The following is a 23,393-nucleotide window of genomic DNA, read 5'->3' as shown; positions in this document are numbered from 1 at the left end:
AATGACTTCTAGGCTGTTGTGTTGTAGATATTGAAATTAAAATTGGTGCAGGGGGTGGGACAGGTGTCCAATATTTTTTTTTATCCTGACTTAGAAAGTTCTACCAGTGAAACAAAATAGTTTTTTGTGCCTTATTGGAACATTGGAAGACAAATGGAAACTTTAAGTAAGAACTTCAAGGATGCTTAATGGATTTTATGCAGAAGAACAAACAGTTTCAGAGTGTGTGATGAGATCTTTTAAAGTAATATTTTCACCCTGGCCGGTTTGGCTCAGTGGTTAGAGCGGTTAGCCTGCAGTCTGGAGAGACCCGGGTTCCCTTCTTGCTAAGGGCATGTACCTTAGGTGCAGTTTGTCCCTGGCCCTGGTTGGGTCGTGTGGGTGGCAGCCACTTGATGTGTTTCCTTCACATCGATGTCTCTCTCTCTCTCTCTCTCTCTCTCTCTCTCTCTCTCTCTTCCTCTTTCTCCTTTCTGCTCTATCTGAATAAAAATTGGAAAAATGTCCTCGGGTGAGGATAAAAAAAAAGTAATATATATATTTTTTAATTTATTGATTTGAGGGCGGGGGGAGTGAAAGAGAGAGAGAGAGAGAGACTGAGAGAAACATCGATTTGTGGTTCCACTTATTTATGCATTCATTGGTTGCTTCTTGTATGTGCCCTGACCGGAGATCAAACCACAGCCTTGGCATACTGGACGATGCTCTAACCAACTGAGGTACCCAGCCAGGGCTAAAATAATATATAAATTTGGCTACGTATATGAATCACTGAAGAGCTTCTAAAAGTACAGATTCCTGGGATCCACACTCAGACTTACTGAACAGGTATCTTCAGATCAAGGGTAAAGCATTTGGGAGCCACAGGGATAGGATACAGATCATGAAGATCAGTCATTCCTTTGAGCTGAATTCTACCTAGCCTACAAAGCTCCCTAACACTGCAGCCAATAATTCTCTCTCTTTTAAAAGGCAGTCTCATTCACTAATAATTAGTACCAAATAATTTAGTATTTAATCATTAATTTCGTATGGCTTTTTGTCTCTCACTTATTTTTTTAAAATCCCTCAGAGTAAGACTGAGTCTTACATTTCTATGTCTCTCCCAAGGAATATGGCACAATATTGAACAGAACCATTACATGATTAGTGAGGAGTTTTGGAAGAAGTTAGAGCCCAAAGGGAAACAGATAATGGGAGAGTTTGGGATTGGGAAAGTCAAAGAAGTCTTTTTCTTTTGCAAGAAGATTGTGCACTGTGCTTGTGGCCTGCCACCAAGTGTGCGCAACAGAGTTCATGGTGGATGCTTGATCTCTCTTCTCCCATCGAACCTGATCTTTATAAATACGACCAGTAGGTCTATTACGTTCTGTGTTTCTAGTATCTCTGGAACACCAGAAGTCAATGAGTTCTATCTGTTTTGGTGCAATTCCATCATGTGACAATGCCTTTAGTGAGGCTTCTGTAGGCCATTGACAAAAGTTCCAAAAGAAGAATAACAGAAAAATTTAATATCAAGGGCACAGAATATTTTTAAATTAAAAATCAAATTCAAAGAAATGAAGTTTACATGAAATAAAAAATATATAATACATAATACAGTTGAATGTAAAAGAATAATAGCCCTGGCCAGCTAGCTCAGTTGGTCAGCGCATTGTCCCGATATGCCATGATTACAGGTTCAATTTTCAGTCAGGGCACATACAAGAATTAACCAATGAATGCATAAATAGGTGGAACAACAAATCAATGTATCACTCTCTCTTCTCTCTCTCCCTCCTCTTCCTATCTCTCTCTCTAAAATCAATTTTTAAAAGTAAAAGAATAATACAACATATATTTGGAAAGCATGAAGAAAAAAGGAGGGATAGTACACTTATATTACAAAATAATAACCTTGGAAAAAAGTTTCATTGCATTTTGATACAAGGTATAATCATGAAAAAGCTGCCCTGGCCCATTTGGCTCAGCGGTTGGAGTGTCAGCCTGTGGACCAGAGAGTCCCAGGTTCGGTTCTCGCTAGCAGCACATACCAAAAAAAAAAAAAAAAAAAGCCATAAAAATCATGAAACACTAAGCAGAAATAACAGCGTTATTCTATAAAAAAGTACAAGTTGTTAGAAATTCAAGGAATTACATGAGTAGAATTAAAATTTCGTGCACTACTATAACTGTCTGGTACATCAAGGAGACAAAAATAAATAATTAAGGACATAAAGTACATGAATTATTCAATGTTTGGATAAATATCTATGCATTGATATAACTTTGTATTTAAGAACAGAAAATGCCTCTTTCCAAGCATCATGTACCATTTACGAACAGATCATATATTTTAAACCAAAAAATATTCCAATGCCTTTCTAAAGTAAAAATTTCACAATTTTATTATCTTAATAATAAAATATTACTGGAAACTAATATTGAAACTTTAAAGCAAAAAAAAAAAAAAATCCCAAATTACTTGGTTACTTAGAAATAGTCATATAAATAACTGAGTTAAGGAAACTAGAAAATAGCAAATGTGAAACATTATTGAACAGAAAATATGAGGTGCAGACAAAGCTGTTTTATGTAGTAGATTCACAGCCCTAAATGTTTTTGAAGAAAAGAATACAGAAAGAGAACTAAACATTATATATAGGATAAGAACTCAGAAAAAAAAGACAAAAATAATTTTATTATTTTCTTTCCAGGAAAGCTGGAAAGAAAATAATAAAAACAGGAAAAAAAAACAACAAAAAAAAAAACAAGAAACATAACGAGAAAAAAGAAATCTATCTTTTGTATAACTGATAGCTAAGACCAAGAACATGTTCTTCAAATAAAACACAAATCTCTGGCAAATCTGGCAAATTTAATCAAATATATAAACAGAAGGAAGAGAAATAAATTTAAAAGTTTATTAATAAATATATTAATATATTTATTAAAATTAGAAAGATTGAGACAGAATAAATTACTTTGAGTGATTACATTGAAAACTTTAGTGAAATGGATAATTATTTGAGAAAAATGTAACTCAATAGAAACTTCATGAGAAGAAAGTCTATAAACAAATAAAAAAGAAATTGTACCACTTATCAAGAAGTTATTTTTACTTCAGTTAGAGATTGTAGAAATTTGGGAGACATACAGCTCTCTGAGAGATGAATTTGGATCTTGGCAACATTTTCTACAGTGTAATAAAAGAAGTAGGTAAGAAGAATCTAGCTTTTTAAATTTAGGATTAAAATTGGAAATAAAAAATGATTCTAAGAAATAAATTATCCAATAGAACTTTCTGTTAAAACTTCAAAGAAAAAGTTCATGAGATTCAAGCCAATCTCAAGACTGGACCAAGAATAAATCAAAAGTAATAGGAGCTTCAATCACACAAGACACATTTAGAAGGATTTTCTATACTAGCAGTCTGATCTTATAAGCTGTGCGTCTGCTCAGATAATAAACCAAGTTCTCCCCGGAGCTCTGTTTTACATCCAGCTCCTGAGTGACCACAGAGAGAATAACCTTAGAGAACATTAAGAATAAAGTAACCAGCCTGGCTGGTGTGGCTCAATGGTTGAGCATTGACCTTTGCACCAACAGGTTGCTGGTTCGATTCCCAGTCAGTGCAATTGCCCAGGTTTCCAGCTTGATCCTCGGTAGGGGGTGTGCAGGAGGCAGCCAATCAATGTTGATGCTTCTCTCTCTCATCAATGTTTCTATCTCTCTCTCCCTCTCCCTTTGTCTCTGTCTAAACAAATCAATTACAAAAAAAAAAAAAAGAATAAAATAACTAGCTGGGCAACTAGGGCTGGAGAAACACTCTTAAGGGGAGTGAAGTTCCCCCATTCCATTCAAACAATCAGCTCTGGGCAGCATGAAGGTAAGGAACAAATCGGGCTAGGATGCACAGTAATTGGTTCTCTTACTAACCTGTCATGATGCACTTTTCCGAATAAATCTACCTCCAAAATATAAAAGTCCATACATTGCTTTCTATTTCTGCCACCACCTTCCCTGTCTGGCAGCACTGCAGTGACCTGGACCACGCACATACTTCGGAACGTCTCCTCCTGCAACTCCTTCTCCAGCAGAGCGGCCTTGTCACAAGGCCCAGGGGAGTGTCATCCTCATGCTGAAACCTTGGTACTGAGCACAGAATTCAAACTCCTGCACAGTTTCTTCGTATTCGTCGTCTCCGGTCCTTCTCCCCCTGACCACCTGTTCATGGTCTAACCCTGGCTTCTTGTTTCCAGAACTCGGCCAAGTGCTTTCATCTCAAGGCTTTAGTGCTCTTTTCCCTGGGGAAGCTCTTCTCTCTTCTCTCTGCCTCCTTCAGGTTTCCGCGCAGAAAGCAACCCCTTGGAGTCCAGGCCCTCACATGGAAGGGGCACCGGTTCAATTCCCGGTCAAGGGTCTATTTGAACCTGGGTTGCAGGTTCAATCCTGGCCCCAGTCGGGGTGCATACAGGAGGCAAGATATCAATGTGTCTGTCTCACATCGATTCTTCTCTCTCTCTCACCCTCTTCCTCTCTCCCTTCCACTCCCTCTAAAAAAATCAATAGAAAATTATCTTCCAGTGAGGAGTAAAAAGAAAAAAAAAACAAAAAAAAAAACGAAAGGAAAAGAAAGCAACCCCTTGGAGGAAGCATCCCAGGGTCCACCCTCTCTTTTTAAATTCATCCCCAGTCACATTGTCTTGTACCAATACCTTGTTTATTTCCCTCTTAGCAGTTCTCACAGCTTGGAAATAACTGATTTTTGTTAGGGTGAGGGAGCTGTTTCTACCCATTTGTTTTCCGTCACTCTCATTAGAATGAAAATCCCACGAGGTCAGGAAAACGCTCTGCTTTTAGAACATACTAATGCCAGTGAGTGCCTGGCCCAATGCCTGCCACTTGGTAGGCACTCAGTATTCCGTGAATGAATAGGAGTCCTGACATATGGTGATTATTTGATTAGTCTGTTTTCTCGTTCTTGTTTCCTCCCCTCTGAGTTCCACAGGAAGAAGCTTCCTGCGTCTTGTTTCTGCACTTAGTGGTGGCTCAATGACTATTCGCAGAATAAACAAATGGATAAAGATATTGAAGTTCTGCCCTGGCCAGTTTGGCTCAGCAGTGAGAGCATCGGCCTGCAGACCAAAGGGTTTTGAGTTCAATTCCCGTCAAGGGCATGTACTTCAGTTGAGGATCAGTCCCCAGTCCTGGTCAGGGTCGTGTGGGAGGCAACCAGTCGATGTGTCTCTCTCTCACCCTCCCACTCTCTCTGAAAATCAAAGGCAAAATATCCTCTGGTGAGGATTAACAACAACAAAAATAAGATATTGAAGTTCTCTAGAAAATGAAATTTTTCTCTCTTCAGTTTCACATGCTGCTCAGAACACCTGGATCGACTAGATTTCTTTATTAAGAAGTCTGCTATTCCAGTAGTTTCCAGAGACAACAGTTCCTGTTAACAACTTAGTGCCCAGCGGGAATGCAAGAGAAGCATTGTGAATTAAATTTCTCAAATGAGGCTGCTGCTGATTAATTTTAGATCCTGAGCATCTGGGTCAGCGCTTAGTTTCATGACAGGTGTGGAAATGATATCTTCAGTGTCATTATTAACAATTTTACTAAGGGCTGGGAGCACTTGAAATATTCTTCCGAATGAGATTTGAGATGTGGACCAGATGGGCATTTTTTAAAAAGTTTACATGTACTGTACTCTACTTTTCACCAAATAAGCTTTTATATTAATATTGATTACTAATGTACCTTAGTATGCACAGCACTTACTTTGGTCAAAAATTATAAGCAATTCATTTTTAAGAATATGAAATGCTCCAGATGAAATATAAACATGCCTACAGTTCAATCCAGTCATTTTGTTTGGTTTTAACTAGGTTAAGGCCTCTGAGTCATTTTCCTTTCCCTTATCTCCTGGTGATACCTCATCTTCTACAGGGCTTAATATTCATTATAGGTAAGATCTCAGTCATCAGGGAATAGTCTCATCAGTCACATTCCCAAAGTGCTGGTTGGTTAGGCAAGATGGTGAGGTAAGGTTGATCACAAATAAATATGTCAACATCCACTCACTTCCTGAAATTCAAAGGTGGGTGTTCAGGAAAAGGATTTATCCTCTATCGGTTTTGTTCTTGGCCATGACAGTGCTGAGAAAGTAATGCACACTAGACTATAATCTTTGAGCCAGAGGAAATTGAACCAAACCAAGTGGAAAGAATATGTTATTTAGTATTAGCAGGTCAGTCCATGGGGAATTGTAAAACAGGTGAAGTTTGTCATTGGTTAAGCTACCCCAGAGTAACCCTGGTCTTTCCAGCCAGGGCTGAGCCTCCTGCATGGTTCAGGGACTCGTTCCTATATACCAAAATGAAATTTAGCTTAGTCCAGTGATTTTCAACCTTTTCCATCTCATGGCACACATACACTAGTTATTAAAATTCTGAGACATACCAAAATATATATATATATATATTGCCGATCTGCAAAAAAATAGGTATCATTTTGATTCATTCACACCAGATGGCTCTTGTTGTGTTGGTTGTTGTCATTTTTTTATTTGACAACCTAAGGAAAAAGAGGTCAGTGCCCCTGACTAGTCAGGTCCTGCATGTTTTAAAAATTCTTGTAGCTCACCAGTGTGCCCACCAACACACACCAGTTGAAAATCGCTGGCTTAGTCAGTGGATCAAGCTGTTGTCATTTGCTAAAAGGAAAAGGCTTGAAGAAATTCCAGCATCCTCTCAGGTAACATGTGAACTCAACAGTGACTTTCTAAGGAGAAAGCCTTTCCTGCGTGTGTGACTCAAAGGAGTACTTCCGATGGTGGGGATTTCGGGCCAGACAATACGGAGAGATAGGACCCTCCCTTTGCATGGTAGGGAGCAGTAATAGTTCCAAGAAAAATGAGAAACTGACATAGAGTTGCTCACTTTTTCTTTTGCTGAGTAAGACCCTTAAGGAAAAAAGAACAACAAAACTCATCTATTTTTTTTGTTTAGAAAAGAAAGGAATATTATAATAATCAGAAAAAACAAGAAGGAAACAATTTTGGAATAAAAGAACCATCAAATCGAAAGAATGTACCTTCATGGGGAAAAAAAAGTATTTCATACAGTCCCAGTTATGCAAGATGACTAAGTTCTCAAGATCTGCTCCACTGCACAGTCCCTATAGCTAACGATGGCGTATTGCTCACCTAGACATTTGTTAAGAGGGTAGATCTCATGTTAGGTGTTCTTACCAAAATATAAAACAAAACAAAACAAAACTACAAAGGTATTTCACACCCCCTATTTTGCGAAAATGTCTGGCACCAGCATCTGTCTATGGTTAGGCTTTTGGGAACTGTCAAGTTGCCCATGGTGGCCCAACAAACCACTACATGACTTTTAATGGCTCTTAGCTGACACTTGGGGGCAAGTCTCCATAGGACCTGCCTAACCATGCAGCCTCAAACATGAAATGACCCAGAAACACCTTTGGAAACCAAAGAGCTTATATGTACAAAGCCTTTAACTTTGATATTTTTTTCCTGCCTATAGATCAATGGGAAAAAAAGTTGAGCAACAGGTAACCAGAAAAGTGATCAGATTTTGTTGGCACAGTCATATTTAAACGTATAGCATTTAGGGATATATTTATGTTCTTAGAAATATGACTGAGCCCCCAGCAGCTGCCGGGTACTACCTGATAGCCTGACCTTCGAACAGTGGAGACAGACAAGGAAGACACATGTGGATGGATAACATCACTTAAGGATAAGTTCTGAGGAAGTCTTTGTGGATAGATGTGTGACATTTAAGCAAAGTTCTGAGTAAAGTAAAGAACTGAGTTTTTCAGTTATCTGAGGGAAGAGCATTCCAGGTGGAGGGAACAGCCCTTGCAAAGGCCCCACAGAGCAAAGAGGCCAATGTGATGGGAGACTGTGGTAAGGGAAAGCATGGTCAACCTATGGGGCCAGAAATGCAGATCACATGGGGCCTTAAATGAAATGAACATCTATTGGAAGATTTTGAGCAAGACAATAACATGCCATTTATGAGACACTCTGTCTTCTGGAGTAGGGAGTGGCAAAGTGAGAGCTTCTGTAAGCTATGATAACAGTCCATGTGAGATATGATGATGGTTTGGGGCGCAGTAGTCATGAAAGTAGTGCTGAAAAGTATTTGGATGTAGGATATCTTTTGAAGACAGAGAGAATGAGACTTGCTGATGGATGGGATATGGTGGTAGTAGCAAGAGAAGATTTAAGTTGGGTTTTAAAATGTTTAATTTGATCAACCGAATGCATGGTATCATCCATTGGGAATAGGTACAATGGGAAAAATGGGTTGAAGGAGGAATCAAGAACTTATAAGTGGACATATTAAATTGGAGATGTCACTTAAATATCCAGGTAGATGTGTCAGTAGGCAATTGAATACATGGGTCTAGAGTTCAGGGGAGAAATCAGGGATGGACATAGACATTAAGAAATATTCAGCATATAGAAAATGTTTACGGCCAGTGGGTTGGATGAGTCCGGTTTTGTGGCAGAGGGGCCAAAAGTACAAAGGTTCTGAGGCAAGACCATGCTTGATGAGCTAAAAGACGAGTAAGGCATCCACTGTGGGTGTGAGGAAATGCAGAGAAGTTGTTCAAGGACCACTCCTGGAGAGCTGCCAGCATTTAGAGGTCAAGAGGAGGAAGGAGATTCAGGGAGAGGGAGAAGCAGTTGCCAATGAGGTAAGGGGAAAACTAGAGAATAAATCACCATGTAAATAAAGCCATTCAAAATGATGAGGAGCAGAGTAAGTTCATTCTGCTTTTGATTATCTACTGTTGGAAGATGCTATATATGCTGTTCTATTCCCAGTATTTAGCAACATCTATTAATTGATCAATATTTGTTTATTTCAAAGGTTAAACATGGCAGCCTACAGGCTAAATCTATCCTACAGACATGTTTTGTTTGATCTTTAAGGTTTAAAAATATTTTAATTTGTTGCCAAGATTTAAAAAGAACGAAACTTCAAAACCACAATGAGAAATCATGTCACACTTGTTAGAATGGCTATTTTCAAAAAGACAAGGAATAACATGTTGGAAATGATGTGAGAAAAGGAAACCCTCATACTCTGTTGATAAGAATGTCAATTGGTACAGCCATGATGGAAACAGTATGGAGGCTCCTCAAAAAGTTAAGACTAGAACTACCACATGATCCAGCTATTCTACTTCTGGGTATTTAACTAAGGAACATGAAAAAACACTAATTAGAAAAGATATCTGCACTCCTATTTTATAACAGCATTATTCACAATAGCCAAGCTATGGAAACAAACTAAGTGTCCATCAACAGGTGAACAGATAAAGAAAATGTGGTGCATACATACAATGGAATACTATTCAGCCATAAAAAAGATGAAATATTGTCATTTGCAACAACATGGATGGACCTTGAGGGTATTATGCTAAGTGAAATAAGTAAGACAAAAAAGGACAAAAACCATTATGGTATCACTCATGTGAAAAAAATATAAAACAAAAAAGACAAAACAAAAACAAACTCATAGATACAGACAACAGATTGGTTGTTATCAGAGGTGAAGGGGAGTGAGGGGAGGGAGAAATGGGTAAAAGAGGATTGGTGGTGATCATAAGATATCAAATTAGCCCTGGCTGGTTTGGCTCAGCAGTTGGAGTGTCAGCTTGCGAACCAGAGAGTCCCGGATTTGGTTCCCGCTAGGGGCACATATCAAAAAAAAAAAAAAGATATCAAATTATAATGTTATACCCCTGAAACTTATATAAGGTTATGAACCAATGTTACCTCAATACAATTAATTAAATAAAAATTTAAAAAGAAATTGAGAAGCTTCACACCAAAATTTGTATTTCTGGTTCTTTTTTAAAATTCCCCAGGATTCTCACAAGGCAGGCAACAGCTGTTTGCGGCTGGGTGGCAGCTGCCATCTTTAGAAGGGTTATGTGTTCTTCAGTTAATGTTCTGCAGTCTCCAGTGATCCCTGTGTCTTGCCAACAGTAAGCGCTGAGTCTCTCATTCATATTACTCGCTGATTCTGCAGATTTCGAGTTTGTACCTCTTGTTTGCTACAGAGGGAATGAATGAATGAATGAATATTTACTGATGAGGCATCTGGAACCCACAGAGATGAAGTGATATGATATTATATGCAGGAAAGCCAGGGATCAGATATATTCAGGCCAGGGTTTTAACTTTAAATCTTTGCTTCCTAGTTCATCATGGTATCAAAAACATTCTAAAATTAAAAAACACACAATTTTGAGTCCGGCCGGAGTGGCTCAGTGGTTGAGCGTCAACCCATGCACCAAGAGGTTGCCGGTTTGATTCCTGGTCAGGACACATGCCCAGGTTGTGGGCCCAATCCCCAGTGAGGGGCATGCAGGAGACGGCCAGTCGATGTTCTCTCTCATCAGTGTTTCTATCTCTCTCTCCCTCTCACTTTCTCTCTCTCTAAAATAAATAAATAAATAAAATTTTTAAATAAATCACCACAATTCTGAATAAAAGAAGAAGGGTACTGACAAAATAGAATATTAAACAAATTCTTTAATATGATAAATGTGCCATTCTCCCTAAGCTTTGGTGAGAAATGGTTTCCTAAGAACTACTATGCAGGGTAACAAAAGTTTACATCATTGCCAAAAAACAAAGTGAATAATAAACAAATGTAACTACTAAAGACTATAATTAAGGTTAAAATTAATATTTTACTCCATAGATTTTGGGGGAAAATAAGTTTTGCCTTTTCTTTTTTTCTGGGAATTATTTTTTCTTACATGTTTTAACCACAGAATATTGTGATAATAGAAGGTCAATTTATCAATATTCCTTCTTCTACTCAGTAGCAAAGACTGGAGTTTTTTGTTTTTATTTTTGTTTTTAATCTTTACCTGAGGATAGGTTTTTACTGATTTTATTTTATTATTTTCTTTATTAATTTTAGAGAGAGAGGAAGGGAGACGGAGAGATAGATAGAAACATTGATGAGAGAGAACATTGATTGACTGCTTCCTGCACGCCCCCCACTGGGGATCGGGCCCACAATCTGGGCATGTGCCCTGACCGGGAATTGAACCAGCAACCTACCTCTTGGTTCATGGGTTGACGCTCAATCACTATACCAGCCAGGCTGTTTTTACTGATTTTAGAGGGACAGAAAGGGGGAGAAAGAAAGAAACATCGATGTGAGAAAGAAACATCTATTGGTTGTTTCCTATAAATACCCTGACCTGGGATCAAATCAACAACTGGGAACGTGCCCTGACCAGGAATTGAACCCACAAACTTTTGGTGAATGGGATGATACTCCAATCAACTGAGCCATCCAGCCAGGGCAAGACTAAAGTTTTTTGTCTCCTCTCTTGCCAACTCCAATGAGCTTGTGGCTATTCAAGGCAAAGTGTGGAGATGGATTCTGAAACCAAATTCAGGCTTATTCAATTAGACTACAGCATTTGATTTCTGGTGTTTTCTAGGTTTAGATATTATTGTTATGGGTTGAATTGTGCACTCCCTCCTCCCCCCCGCCCCCCCCCCCCCACACACACACACAAAGAAAAAGATATATTGAAGTCTTAACCCTCTGACCCTCAGAATGTGACTTGATTAGGAAAGATTTGGTGTTCTTCTTGGCTCAGGACAAATTTGAGAAATAACCAAAAAGTATCTTTAATGACCCCCTGGTCTTCTTCTGCCCACTTTACTGTGTCCGATTTCTCTGTAGATGAGGGTTTCTTTACTGGTAGCTCATAGATAGTGTTTAGATACCAACATGAAGCCCTTGAGATCTTGACATTGTTTGCAATAGTCTTTAAGTATAGCCACTTTTCTGGATAAAGATTCCATAGTTTTCAACAATTCTTAAAGATATTATACTTCCCTACCATCAGAAGAAGCAGGAAAACAAACAAACAAACAAAACTAAGAGTCCTTGACATGGCGATCAGGATCAAATTAAGGTTCTGTGAATAGGGAACAAGGCACAGGGTTGAAGTGGGGTGATGGCTTGGGGTGGGGACAGGATGAAGGTTTGGATTTAGATAGGCTGAACTGCAGGTGACAATAGACCATTCATACAGAGTTGTCAAGGAAAGGGCACACAGCAGAATTGGGGTTGATCGGCACAGATGTGGGAACTGAATACGTGCGTGTAGACACACTTTTAGCACTAATCACTGAACCTGATCTAGGAAAAACCAACACTGAATCTTGGAGAGACTCCACGTTAGGGAGCAAGGGGAGGAAGGAGTGGCACTGGAGGTAAAACAGGAGGGAAAGGTGGAGTGACAAAGGAACCAGGAGTATATCATGGGGGCGGGGGGGAAGAGCAGGGGAGAATTCTAGGGAGAGGCTGGCCAGGCTTACAAAACAAAAAACAAAACCAGAAATGTTAAAGAAAATGGGGAATAGCCATGCAGAAAAGTTTTGGGTTTGAGGTTCACTGAAGATCATCAATAAGTCTCTTTTGAAAAGTTGTAGGGATTTCTCTGTTAATTTATGCCTTCGTTGGATGGATGCTATTGCACTTCTGCTATGTGCCAGACGTCGAGCTAGGTGCTGGGACACGAAGATGAATGAGACACAATCCTGTCTTTGGGAAGCTTACAGGCTTGTACTAGGACACTTACTTAGAGGAGAAAACTGTTATATGGAGGTCTGAACAGTTCTGAGGGAGGGCATGAAGGGGATGTGGTCAATGGACCCAGGAGGGTAGAAGTCAAATGATAGGGAAATGGACCTATTATGCAGGGAGTGTAATTGGTGGGTCCAAGAATCCTTCAAGTATGATCCTGTCCTGCATTTTACTATATGATAACATCTGAAATCATGTATACTTTCAGAATCACATGGAAACACACAGACACACCTTGGACCAAAACTATTTACGTGACTGAGACCTAGTAAGTGAGGGTATAATATCTGCATTCAGGTACAAACAAAAACACACACATGTACCTTGCTTTCTCTCACAGTTTCTCTGTTTTTGAAATATTTAATTTTGTGAACAGGTCTATTCCTGAGGGCCTCTATTTTAGAATGTTTTTATACTTTAATATGTGAAACTTGTTAAACATGGATATTATTCAGCTGTTAGCAGTTCTGGAATTAAGTGCATCAGTGATGTCTTCTGTAAGAGGAGTTAGGAGGAGGAAATGATGGTGCAGGTTTAGAGCCTCGCTTCCTTGGGTCCGCTCCCCTCCCAACCAGTTACAAGTTGCAAGTGAGTTCCTTTACATGTTTGAACATCTGCCCGTATCTGTAATAGCTGATTGTATAATAGCTACCTTACAGAATTTTTGGAAGAAATAAATAATGCATAAAAAATGCCAGGCAGATAGCAAGCTCTGTATGAATACACTGATTTCCATTGAAAATAGAATAACTTGACAAATAATTTTCTGAGATTATATTTTTGAATCAGGCCAAAATGAGGCATATAATTTAGAAAATACTCAAGACATTTTGCAAAGAATTAACCTCTACTTAAAGAGCTCAGTGGCAATCCAAGAACACAAAATTAAAGTCAAGGACATATTCTGATACTTTTTTATAAAGAAAATATTTATTCATTTATTTTTGTTACAGATGTTTCTCCTTTTCCCCCCATTGACATGACAATCCCACCCCCCAGCATTGTCTATGTCCTTGTTTACATATACATGCATATAATCTGATACCTTTTTTGATATGTTCTTAAGAAATGTCTGAAATAGTCTCATACCTACCACTTTTAATTTTAAAATTTTCATCCATAAATATGAAGACTAAAATATTATTTGCCACAAGCCAATTTATAGCCAGCATCCCATAGATAAATGAGCAGGATCTACTTTTTGACATTTTTGAAATTTAGAAAAAATGAAAGAGTAATAAAAATTAGTTTCTGTATCACATGAAGCTTCAGAGAAAACGAAATAATTTACTTGTCAATTTTCCAATGTTGCGTTATACTTCCTGAGTTACCTATGACTCCAATTCTTGAACAGAACTCTCTGATGTAAAAATCTATTGAGATACTGATGCACAGGTTTTGCACTGCACAACTCTAGGGGGTGCTGATCACATGGTCCACAGTGAGAAATGCACCTCTAGTACACAGTGCATCCCTGTACAACCATATGCAGCAGCCCTGTTTGAGAAGCTTCAACACTGCCCTGCTGAACATGCTCTTCCAGCCAAGTGAGCATCCACTATGTAGGTGACACTGTTCTGGGCTCTGGGATACAACAGCGATCGAACAAGACATAATCACCATCTACATGGAGTTTACGTTCTGGCAGAGTGGAGAAGGGAGACAGATGATGCACAAAACCCATCAAGTATATCCTTTCCCAGATGGTGATGAGTGCTAGGGAGAACAGCAAAGCAAGACGGTGAGGAAAGGGGATCCCAGCAATGAGAAAACTGCAGAAAGCCTTCACTGTTGGCATTTTTGATCAGAAGGGAACAAGAGAACAAGCTTTCATATAACTGAGGCAAGGATATTCTAGACAGACCAGAGAGCAGGTGTACACACTCTAAGGCGGAAGCCTACGCGGCATATCCAGGGGACAGCAAAGAAGTGGTGGCTGGAAAGGCTTGGAGGAGGGTACAGTGGTAGGTCTGAAGTCCGGTGACTGAGAGTGGGAAGCAGATTTCCTGGGCTGTCTAGCTTTTGTAAGATCTTTACTCTGGGCGAGATGGGTTACCATGAGAAGGCCTTGAATGGAGGCGTGACATCATCTGACTTAAGGACTAAAGAATCACACTGTCTTTGAACTAGTCTTCGTTGTGAAAAGCTATGCGAGGTCTGAAAAATTTTTTTCAAATATTCTAGGAGTTTTGTTTTGTTGTTTGTTTGGATGGTTTTTGGTTTTTTTTTTGCAAAAATTAGCAACATACTTTAAAAAATGGTTCATTTTTTTAAGCTGAATTCAAACTCAGATGTCCAAGCAAATACATTAAATACTGATGAAAGTGATAAATGCCAAAACATTTACTCTCAATGTGTTAAAGCTGATTCATCTCTGAATGTTTTAATTTGCAAAAAAGTCCATATGAATGTCTATCAGTTACAGGAGGAAGAACCTGTAAAGAAAAATCTCAGACTGTGAGGGAAACTGTTTTCTGAACACAGACGTGTAGAGATGGGTATTCAAGGCTTTTGCTATAGACATGTTTGTTGCTATAAAGCAATTTGTATTTTGTTAAGTTAACATTGCTATGGAACACAATGTTCCAGAATGTTCTAGCTTTCCAGAAAAGAATTAAACAATTCTGTTCACAAGAATACTGCAACTTAAAGAAAAAAAATCACAAATTCTTGCATGCCCAGTAGTTTCGCATAAAATGCAACAAGGTAAGCGTTGTGAATAAAGTACAAACGTTACTGGAAGAACTCTGCTATATTTCCTGAAACATCTTTTATAAAAGTATTTATATATGTATATCTCTCTTTTCTCAGCAAATCTCTTTTCCAAACACCCACAAATTTGTTTAGTATGCATTTGTGGAAGTTTATTCCCATATACAAATAACTCGTAACAAAAAACAAAAAAAGGAATACCCCAGCCTCACAGCGGACTTGTCTCTATACTGAGAGGCCAACTAAATTCCTTTTACCTATTTTTATGAATAAAATTATCTCACAGTGTTTGCAGAAAATATCTTGTATACATGACAATAAACATGATGTCTGCCCCAAACATGACTGTAATGTCATGACTAATCTGTATCACTGAGGTTTTAGCACTCATGAAGGAGATTTTTGAGTTTGGACACATTCAGAGTTGGATGTTGTAAGAGCTGGTCACGTCTTGCCTGTAAAGCCAGTGGTCCAAATCAATGCCTATACTGTGACAGTTATTATGAAGGGGAAGAAACGACAATGCCATGCCCAGCCCTGTGCTGGGCATCTGGCTTGTCTTAGGCCAGTTAGTCTTATGAAGTAGGAATTGTTTTATCAGTTTTCAATAATAGAAAACCGAAATCAAGGAGGTAAAGTAATGTGTCCTGGCCAGGGTTTGGTCAAGCCCTGGCCTGTCTGACTTCAAAGCCCCTTCCCTTCTCTCTTTCCACTGCAGACTCATTCCACTGGACAACACTGTCTTTTTAAATATATTAAATGAAATAAAATTAAATAGCTTAAGTATTATCATCAGCATCACTTTTTTTAAACCTACAGTATTGCTTTATTTTATTTAGTTTTTAATTACTGAATTTGGTTATATTATATTATTTTATTTTTTCAACTACATTTTTTCAATTACATTTATCATCATCACTCTTTTTAGCTACTCTTTTTGAGTGAGTGTTTTATTTACAGGTCTTGCAGTCCTTACAACCACCTTGCAAGGTGGGTGTACCAGCCCCTGCTGGACACTGTGCACACTCAGTCAGTCTCACAGGTGATCACCCTCCTTTCACAGATGAGACAAGGTAAGAGGTGATAAATGACCCACCCAAGGCTGGGAAGTGGTTGAGCAGCGATTCAGATTCTGGTCTGTCTCACTGCTGTGCCTATGGGCTCTTTTCACATTCTTTACAGTTTGACAACTTAAAAAAATATATAACACACGCTCAAATTAAATACGCTGAAAATTTACAATTCCAAAAAGGAACTGATGACTTGAGGCAATAGATAACTATGCTTCAACACTGGAAAATGGTTCTATCAGGCACTTCTGAAAATTATTTTTAAAGCTCCTTTTCACTTGAGCAGTGCTCAGCATTCTCATGGCTTGGTTTATGTTTTTACATAATTGTTCTTGATCTTTCCTCCACAGTTTGGAATCCTCAAAAACTGTGGTCTTGGTGGACCCACAGTGTACGTGAATTACAAGGGTCTGCTGTCCTGTTGACACTCAAGAAACACTTGGCCTTACTAGGTCAGGCACAATTTCCTCATATTTCCCTGACTAGTTTAAAAAATTAAAAGTTTTAAGAAACTAGCTAAAATGTCAGTTTAAGTTTAATAGTTAACATTCAACAAGAGAAGACTTGGATTAATAAAATGAAGGCTTTGGGGGAATTTCTTATCTCTGACCAGTTTTCGTATCTGGAAGTTGTTATGGTCGAGTTGTTGGTTTTTGTTTTTTATTTTTAATTGTTGAAAGTATCATGGATGTCCGCCTTTCTTCCCCGTTGACCCCCTCCTTTCCACTCCCACCCCCCTCCTGCCTTCCCCAGCCTAGTGTCCATGTGGATTGGTTGTGCACGCATGCATGTAAGTTCTTTGGTTTATCTCTTCCCTCTCCTCCCACCCCCATCCCTCTGAGGTTTGTCAGTCTGGTCCCTACTTCCATGACTCTGGATCTCTTTTGGTCAACAGCTTATTTTGTTCATTATGTTCCACAAATAAGTGAGGTCATGTGATATTTGTCTTTCTCTGACTGGCTTATCTCACTTAGCATATTACTCTCCAGGTCCTTCCATGTCATCTCAAAGGGATCTGGTTTTTAATCTACAATGCCTTTTATAGTGACTGCTTCTATTGGTGATAATCACAGAAGCAAATACATATTTATTTTTTTACTTTAAAAATAAATATAAGAATTGCTTATACTGTTATAGTTTATATGAATTATATTTTGTCCATCTACTCATTCCTGTGTAGACAAAATGATTCATGATTTTAAAATTTAATCAACTATTTTATAATAATTAAAAAAAGAATAAAATCAAGGCAGATGGTGAGTTAATAGTATATCTATTTTTTTTAAATTTTAACACTTTAAAGACTTCAGTTGGGCTATCAATGTAGTCTTCTGCTTTTAGTGAATAGACAAATTTTCCCTTTAACGTATACTTAAATATATGATTTGAAATTTCACATTTTAATTTTGACTTATAAATCATAAGACTTTTTTTTTTTTTTTCTTTAAGAAAAAATTTTCCCTAAAACCTTATCCTGTCCTTTCAATACCCAAGAATAGGCTAAGGTCACTATTTTGCAAACTCATGGTACAGTAATTTCCCAAATCATATATCAAAAGCATGAATCAACATTTTTTTATTGTTTGCTAAGCTTATTAAATAAAGTGATGCAGAGATATAAACATAAGCTCTTTTTAGCTATATATCTTATCTCCATGGTAAACAATATCATGATAATGTTAGGACTGTTCTAGACAATCTGAGATTCATAGAATCCAAAATTTTAGGGTAAAATAAACCTCAAAGAATTATGAGCTAAGTCTCCCCATTTCCTTCCATTAGAATTTTCATTATTATTCTCCCATTTCTTCAAGTCCAAACTCCACCCAACTTAGTATACAGCTTAGGTCACAGCCTCCAGAAACACTTATTGAAACAGTGAGCTGGAAACCAGCTCTCCTTCTGTGACCCTCGCAGAAGTCATCTCTAGTCCTCCCTTGAGGTATGCATTATGTCTTGCCTTATGGTTATTTGCTGATGTAGTTGCTGTATTTTCCCTACCAGACATTTACTCATCAAGGGTGCCATCCTGAATCACACCCATTTCTTCTGTAATGTATTAGGTGTTACTCTCACATAGTAGGCTCTCCAGGAGTATGGAGGGTGTACTCGACAATGTATTAGCCATGTCAAATTGTCAAAGAAAATGAAAATCATATTCAGAAGTATTTTAGGAAGCCCTTGGTCAAGAAAGAAAGCTTCAAGAGTAGAAAATTCTCGACGAGGTGAATCAGATAACTGGTACACGAAAGTGACACATTCAATTTCTTCACCTTTATATAACCTCCGGAAGATTAAACATTAATAAAATATTCATCTTTCGTTGTCACAAGCCAGACTTTGATTTAAAACTCTTGGGTACATGAATGTCATATCAGACCAAAAATACAGCATCATATATTTTTAATTTAAACATGGATCCGTAAAAAATTTATATATGCCTGGTATAAGAAAAATTGAGTGAAAATCTCCCAAGAGTCACCACCAACAAGAAAACAGAATCTAAAGACAATAGTTCAACTTTTATAAAAATACAATGAAAAACATTTCACTTGAAAGTCCAATGCAGCATTGCTATGACACATAAAATGCATTATCTTACCTTCAGGGAATCAAAGCAGGCAATTACTCTTCCATTTTCAACCTGGCAACTTTTGGGGGGGTGAGCGAATTTGCATTCCTCATCAGAGCGTGAGCACGTTCCTCTTTGGAACTGTCTGCAGACTTCTAATGTCAGCCACTTTGTATCTCTGACTGGGGCAACATTCAAAGCCATGACGATAAAGTAATTTGGATTCTGTTAGTTTCTGTTAAATGATGAAATCAATCCAAGTTCCAATGATCCAAAACTACTGTTGTGAACAACCCCACATGTAAGTCTGAAGGTAAGTGATAAATTGCTTAATGAAGTCCAATCTAAGAAACAGAGTGAAAAGAGAATGTATTGGCAGGCAGTCACTCATCAATCAATGTGCCCCACTGGAAGACTGCGGGCCAAAATAAAAGCACACTCAGTGTCATCTCTGGCTGTAAACGTCCAAGTCTCCTGACTGTTTTGCAGACACGCCTGTTTTTAATACAGTGACTTCGAAAACATGGCACTCCTTGGGAGAATATATATAGTTCTGAAGCTCACAGCTATTGACGATGCTGGAAAAATAAGCCACTTAGATGTTCAGATCTTAGCAGGACTTCTTCTTCCTCCCACGTTTTTAAACTCTGAAATCAGCAATTGGTAAAGTCAGACAACTGAGGTATCTTCATCCACTCGTAAGGTCAGTGTAACGTGTATTTGACAGGAAAACAAGACTTGAAAACACAAGTGCTCCCAGGCTGCAGGTCCCAGCAGAAGCAACTTCACACAGGCACTTTTAAATCATGAACCTGCAAAATATCAATAAAAGCTCAGCTTACACCCAAACTTAATGGAATCAACACTTTTTAACAAATTCTTTAGCTCTTATCTAGAATTTGTGAAATGCAACTGAGAGCTTTGAGTAGAGTGAAGAAAGTTATGCATTAAAAAAAAGGAGAAAAAATACACAACTGCAACCGTATTGCAGAAGTGACCCATCTAGGCAGCAGTCCAAAAGTTAGAAATGATTCAAAGAGATGAGTGTGGCAGACACAATAATTAGGCATTCTGAAACAATTCAATCTAATGTGCTTAATCGCCAAAACAGTGTAATAGAACCGTGGCTTCCAATCAATTCCACATTTGGGCCATTGATTTTATTGTTGAAAATACTATAAACAATTATTTGGGATATGCCTCTCCTGTACAATAAGGACACTGTCATTTTGGGCTCCTTATTCTTTATATCCCTTTTATTTTACAGAGATTTGAACTTGGAGATGAATAGGTAGAAGTTTTCTGATATTTATTTCTGTATCTCCTATGCTTTTCTGTCTACTGTTATTATTTCCTTAATGTTAGTATCCCCCTCTATGCTGTGAACCCTCAGAGAATAAGGACTATTTGTATTTTTTAGTCTATGTCCCTAGTGCCTTAGTTCATGGCTATGAGGGCCTCAATTTAACTGATGATTGACTCACTCACTGAATGAATGCAAGTTGGTTTTAGGTTAGTTTAGTTTAGACTTTAATGGAGTCACAATTTTAAAATGCTGGAATTAAATATATTCAACAAAAACGTAGTTAGTAAATTCAGATTTCTGAAAGCAGTCTATTTCATTTCTTTTACTATTTTAAAGGACTATGAAATTATTAAAGCATTAACAATATAACTTTACTGAGTCAGGCAGAATAAAGGACGAAATACCAGAACTTGACCATTTTCATAAATTGTGTATGCCATAAGCAACCTTAAATACTTGCTTAGCCTGGTGTCCTTCTAAAAAAGGTACAACTAAGAACTTAACGGAGACTGGAAGCACATTGTCTAAAATCGGCATGTTCCAAATAAATTCAGAGAACAATAATTCTTAAGTGGTTTTCAAGTGCTCCTGAATGTAGGTCCCACAATCAATCAAGTTTAGTTAACTCCAGGTAAACCAACCTGAACAAGCTTCCATGCAATAGGTCTTTTTTTTTTTTCAGCCTTGAACGAGTTTCTAATAGGGGAAGAGACGCAATAGTGTCTCTCAAGCTTATGTGATCATGGAACATTTATTGAGCAGGGCGTCTCTTGGGACGAGTGGGAAGTGCTACTTCATCCCAATGCCTCTCTTTCTTATTAGTAGAAGTGTTTGAATGAGTTTTAATTGGATGTGCATTTAAGGAAACTGGCAACCTTGAAAGCTATGACACATACCTAACTTCAATTGTAAAATATTTGAGGCGACAGGCAGGCTCCTGCTTGTCTGTTTGGCAGCATTGTGTTCCCAGCAGCTAACATCAAATAGCTTAACTTAAGGGCGGTTAAGAAGATGAGTTTAATAACCAAATTTACTCTGGGTCAGGTTTCGCAGACCAGCCTGGACCTGCACCCTCATTACCTCAACCCCCACCTCCAACTCCCCTGGAGAACAAAGGATGGCGGAAGCAAGGACAAGGAAACATTTCTGCCTGTGTGTTCTGTGGAGCCGAGGCACTGACAATAAGGACATTTAAAACGATAGCTTGAACACACCTAATTTATATTTGCAAAAATGTTTATGGAGTCCTGAATCCTGTGGACCAAGATCTCGCAGAGATACAGGACAACCACGACACGGGAGACACTCATTCTCAAAGGCACCAGCATAGTTTTTGACAAGGTTCCCCATGAAGGAAAATAAACAGGCAAACATATATTTATGCATAAACGGAAACGGATAATTACTCAAGTATTCCTAAAACAGGAACAATGCCCGCAACCCAGACCTGTGAATGATACACTTTTGCTTACACTTTTAGATATCAAGACACATTTTCTTCTGGAGACACAGATGACCATTTCTGGTTACTGTGAAAATCCAAGTAGAGTTTAGATGGTCAGACTCTATCGAGATGAACTTGCTATTAAAGCAGAGGAGCCTCGCTTTCTGATGGACAGAGTCCTGTGCATGTCAAAGATGTTCCAGAAGGAAAGGAAGGTGCATCACACCACACCTGGTCCTTTTGCTAGCCTAGCTTCCAAGAAACCCATTCTTTCTCCCAGGTTGCTCTCTGTTTCTAGCCTAAAGGTTATAGAGCTACTGTTATCAAAGACACCACCTCCCTTGGGCCATCACAACCTCCATCTTCTGGAGTAGGTACAGGCAGGGAACTGTGGGAACAAGGAAGACACACAGGTCTGGATTAGGTTAGGGGAGGCCACCAAAGGGGATGGGCAATGATGGGTAAGGGATGGAGAAGACTAACATGGTCATCAAGGGACAAGTTTAAATTATGCTAACACATAAACCAAGATACATGTCACCTCTGCCAGACTTCAGGTTCCCCAGAGGAAGGGTTATATGTTAGGGTTTACTTTCTGAAACAGAAGCCACTAGCCACATGTGGTTACTGAGCACTTGAAATGTGGCCAGTTCTGCAGAGAAACCAAATTTAAAAATTGTGTGTATTCTTTGTTTTCATCCTCACCCGAGGATATTTTTCTATTTATCTTCAGATAGCGTGGAAGGGAAGGAGAGAGAGGAAAAGAGAAGGAGAGAGAGAGAGAAACATCGACATGAGAGAGACTCATCGACTGGTTGCCTCCTGCCTGACCCTGACCAGAGACAGGGACGAACTGCAACTGAAGTATGTGCCCTTGACCGCAATTGAACCCGTGACTCATTGGTCCACAGGCCGACGCTCTAACTGCTGAGCCAAACTGGCCAGGGCATATTCTTAATTAATGTAAATTTAACTTAAAACTGATCCTCAACTTAGTTATCGGAAAAGTTTTGTTTTAAATGTTCTTGGACCAACTTGCGTACATGAATCTACTTTTCAGTTGTAAATTTTATAAAATCTAAATACAGATCAAGTATTTGCAATCAAAATTCAGCATCTAAGTTGAGATGTATATAAAATCAAAACTTCTAAGTGTAAAATACACAGTCATTTCAATGACTTGGTATAGAAAAAAGAATGTGAAAACATCTCGTTAATATTATTTTATGATTACAACACGGTGACTTGATAGTACATTTCACAAATTGCAATAAATATTATTATTAAAATTAAGCTCACTTTTCGTGCCTCAAAATTCAGAATTATCTATGTAGCTCACATTATATTTCTGTTGATGATGCTGTGTTAGGGGCTTATGCATTTCTTCTATCAGCCAACATAGAATTCTCTGGATTGGTGAAAAGTACCCTGTCCTAATAGCTAGCATTTGTAGCCCCCATTTTGCCAAGGATCCTTCCTATGACCTTGGGAAAGTCAATTTCTCTGAGATCCAGTTTCTTCATCTGCAAAATGTTGGAAATAGTTCCTGCCTACATTACAAGGTTGCTGCCACGAAGAACAGATTATAGAGGAAACATAAACATACCGAAAGCAAGGTGATGAAAGGAGTTGTCGC

The 23,393-nt window shown here is 38.4% G+C and overlaps 1 protein-coding gene across 9 annotated transcripts in view; it reads right to left on the bottom strand.

The window, feature by feature from the left end:
• MBNL2 (muscleblind like splicing regulator 2) overlaps positions 1-23,393 on the bottom strand; it is a 156,674-nt gene that overhangs the window by 88,654 nt on the left and 44,627 nt on the right. For 8 of the 9 annotated variants that reach the window (XM_036249548.1, XM_036249547.1, XM_036249550.1 and 5 more), the window contains exon 2: positions 19,038-19,819. In XM_036249548.1, coding sequence (XP_036105441.1) covers positions 19,038-19,211 — 174 coding nt within the window. In that variant the 5' untranslated portion in view covers positions 19,212-19,819. Of the gene's footprint in view, positions 1-9,858; positions 10,087-19,037; positions 19,828-23,393 lie in introns of those variants that run through there. The other variant, XM_036249546.1, reaches the window with a different exon arrangement.

Source organism: Molossus molossus, unplaced genomic scaffold (assembly GCF_014108415.1).
Source record: "Molossus molossus isolate mMolMol1 unplaced genomic scaffold, mMolMol1.p scaffold_m16_p_9, whole genome shotgun sequence".
Taxonomy (NCBI): domain Eukaryota; kingdom Metazoa; phylum Chordata; class Mammalia; order Chiroptera; family Molossidae; genus Molossus; species Molossus molossus.
Note: the sequence above shows the minus strand (reverse complement) of the source record. Positions and strands in the feature narration are given on the sequence as shown.